This window comes from Mus musculus, chromosome 14, assembly GCF_000001635.26.
Source record: "Mus musculus strain C57BL/6J chromosome 14, GRCm38.p6 C57BL/6J".
NCBI classification, from domain to species: domain Eukaryota; kingdom Metazoa; phylum Chordata; class Mammalia; order Rodentia; family Muridae; genus Mus; species Mus musculus.
The window spans coordinates 14,174,918-14,176,511 of NC_000080.6; the positions used below are offsets into that span (position 1 = coordinate 14,174,918).

Consider the following 1,594-nt stretch of genomic DNA (forward strand, 5'->3'; position numbering starts at 1 on the left):
ACAGCCAATGGAAATAAAGGTGAAAACCAGTGGCACTGATGGATGAGAAGCGAGCACCATTTATACATAAAATGTCACACCTTCTTATCTTCGATGGAAAGGTTTCTGGTTCATCTTTTCATGTAACTGGCTTTTGAAATTGCTGCAGCATTATCCATCTACATTATCCATGATGTATCCCAGACAGGCAGAAGTGTGTTAGCTTCTTGTAATTATTTTCTTTCCACACTGCAGGCTCCTCTGTGTCTTGCTATCACCCTCTTTAAAGCCCCTGCCACATCTCTGTTCCTCAGACTATAAATAACAGGGTTGAGCAAGGGGGTGAGGATGGTATAAAAGGCTGAGAAGATTTTATCTTTGAGTGGGGTGTGATAGGCTTGGGGAAGCATATAGGTGTACAAAGCAGCCCCATAAAACAATGTCACCACAATCACATGTGATGAGCAGGTGGCAAAAGCCTTCTTCCTCCCTTCTTCAGACTTTATGTGATGTACTGTGACCAGTATCTGGGCATAAGATGTGATCACCACAGAGAAGGGGACCAACAGCATTACAACACAGCAGATATACATCACCATTTCATATATGGCTTTGTCACCACAGGCCAGCCTCAGCATTGTGGGAGCCTCGCAGAAAAAGTGATTAATCTTGTGGGATGCACAGAATGGGAGACTCATGGTGATGGGAGTGAGAAGGAAACTGTCCAAAGCCCCACCGAACCAAGAGCTGGCCAAAATAAACCAGCAGACCCTCCGACTCATGAGGACAGGATAACGGAGCGGATTACAGATGGCCACGTAGCGGTCATAGGCCATAAGTCCCAGCAGGAAGAACTCGGCCCCTACAAAGCCCATGTAGAGAAAGTACTGGGCTGTACAGGCAGCAAAAGAGATGATCCCTTTGCCTACAATGTAATCAACCAAAATCTTAGGCACAATAGTGGAGATATACATCATGTCAATGAAGGAGAGGTGGCTGAGGAGGAAGTACATGGGGGTGTGGAGGTGAGGGTCTATGTGAATGAGAAAGATCATAACCCCATTTGCCAATATGGCCATGAAGAACGTGGCACATATGACACTGAACAGGAATCCTGAGGCTTTGTTGTGAGTAAAGAGTCCCACAAAGGTGAAGTCACTGGGAAAGGTTTTGTTTCCATCCATAGGTTTATACCTGAGCTGGAAGTATAAAGAGAGAAGGAGAAGTTATTGGAAATTACAAAGGTAAGAGGAATCATTACAAATGTATGAGACTCCTTTGTTGTCAAGTGCTTTCTGGGAAGTCAATTATAGTCTCTTTTTTGGTCATAGCTTCTTGTTGAAGAGTAATCTGACAATCAGGGTTCCTGGCATGAAATTGAGTGGATATTTGATAAATAGTTATTAATGCAAAAAATTGATTATTATTGTGTAGTATTTGGGCCCTATAGAGCTGCTGCTTCTCATCCTCCTCTTCCTCCTCCTCTTTCTCCTTCATGTATAGTCTGATTGCTTTAAATGTGCATTCAACATCAAAACAACAAATATTTTAAATTAATTTTATACAACCAAGTAATTTAGAACAATATTTGATCAGATGGTAAATTTTCTTCATA

General features: G+C 42.2%; 1 protein-coding gene across 1 annotated transcript; it reads right to left on the reverse strand.

Annotated features, from left to right (window-relative positions):
- Positions 1–212: 212 nt before the first annotated feature.
- Olfr720 (olfactory receptor 720) lies at positions 213–1,163 on the reverse strand. The gene has a single exon (NM_146392.1). The coding sequence runs from the start codon at positions 1,161–1,163 to the stop codon at positions 213–215; it is 951 nt and encodes a 316-aa protein (NP_666504.1).
- Positions 1,164–1,594: the final 431 nt, after the last annotated feature.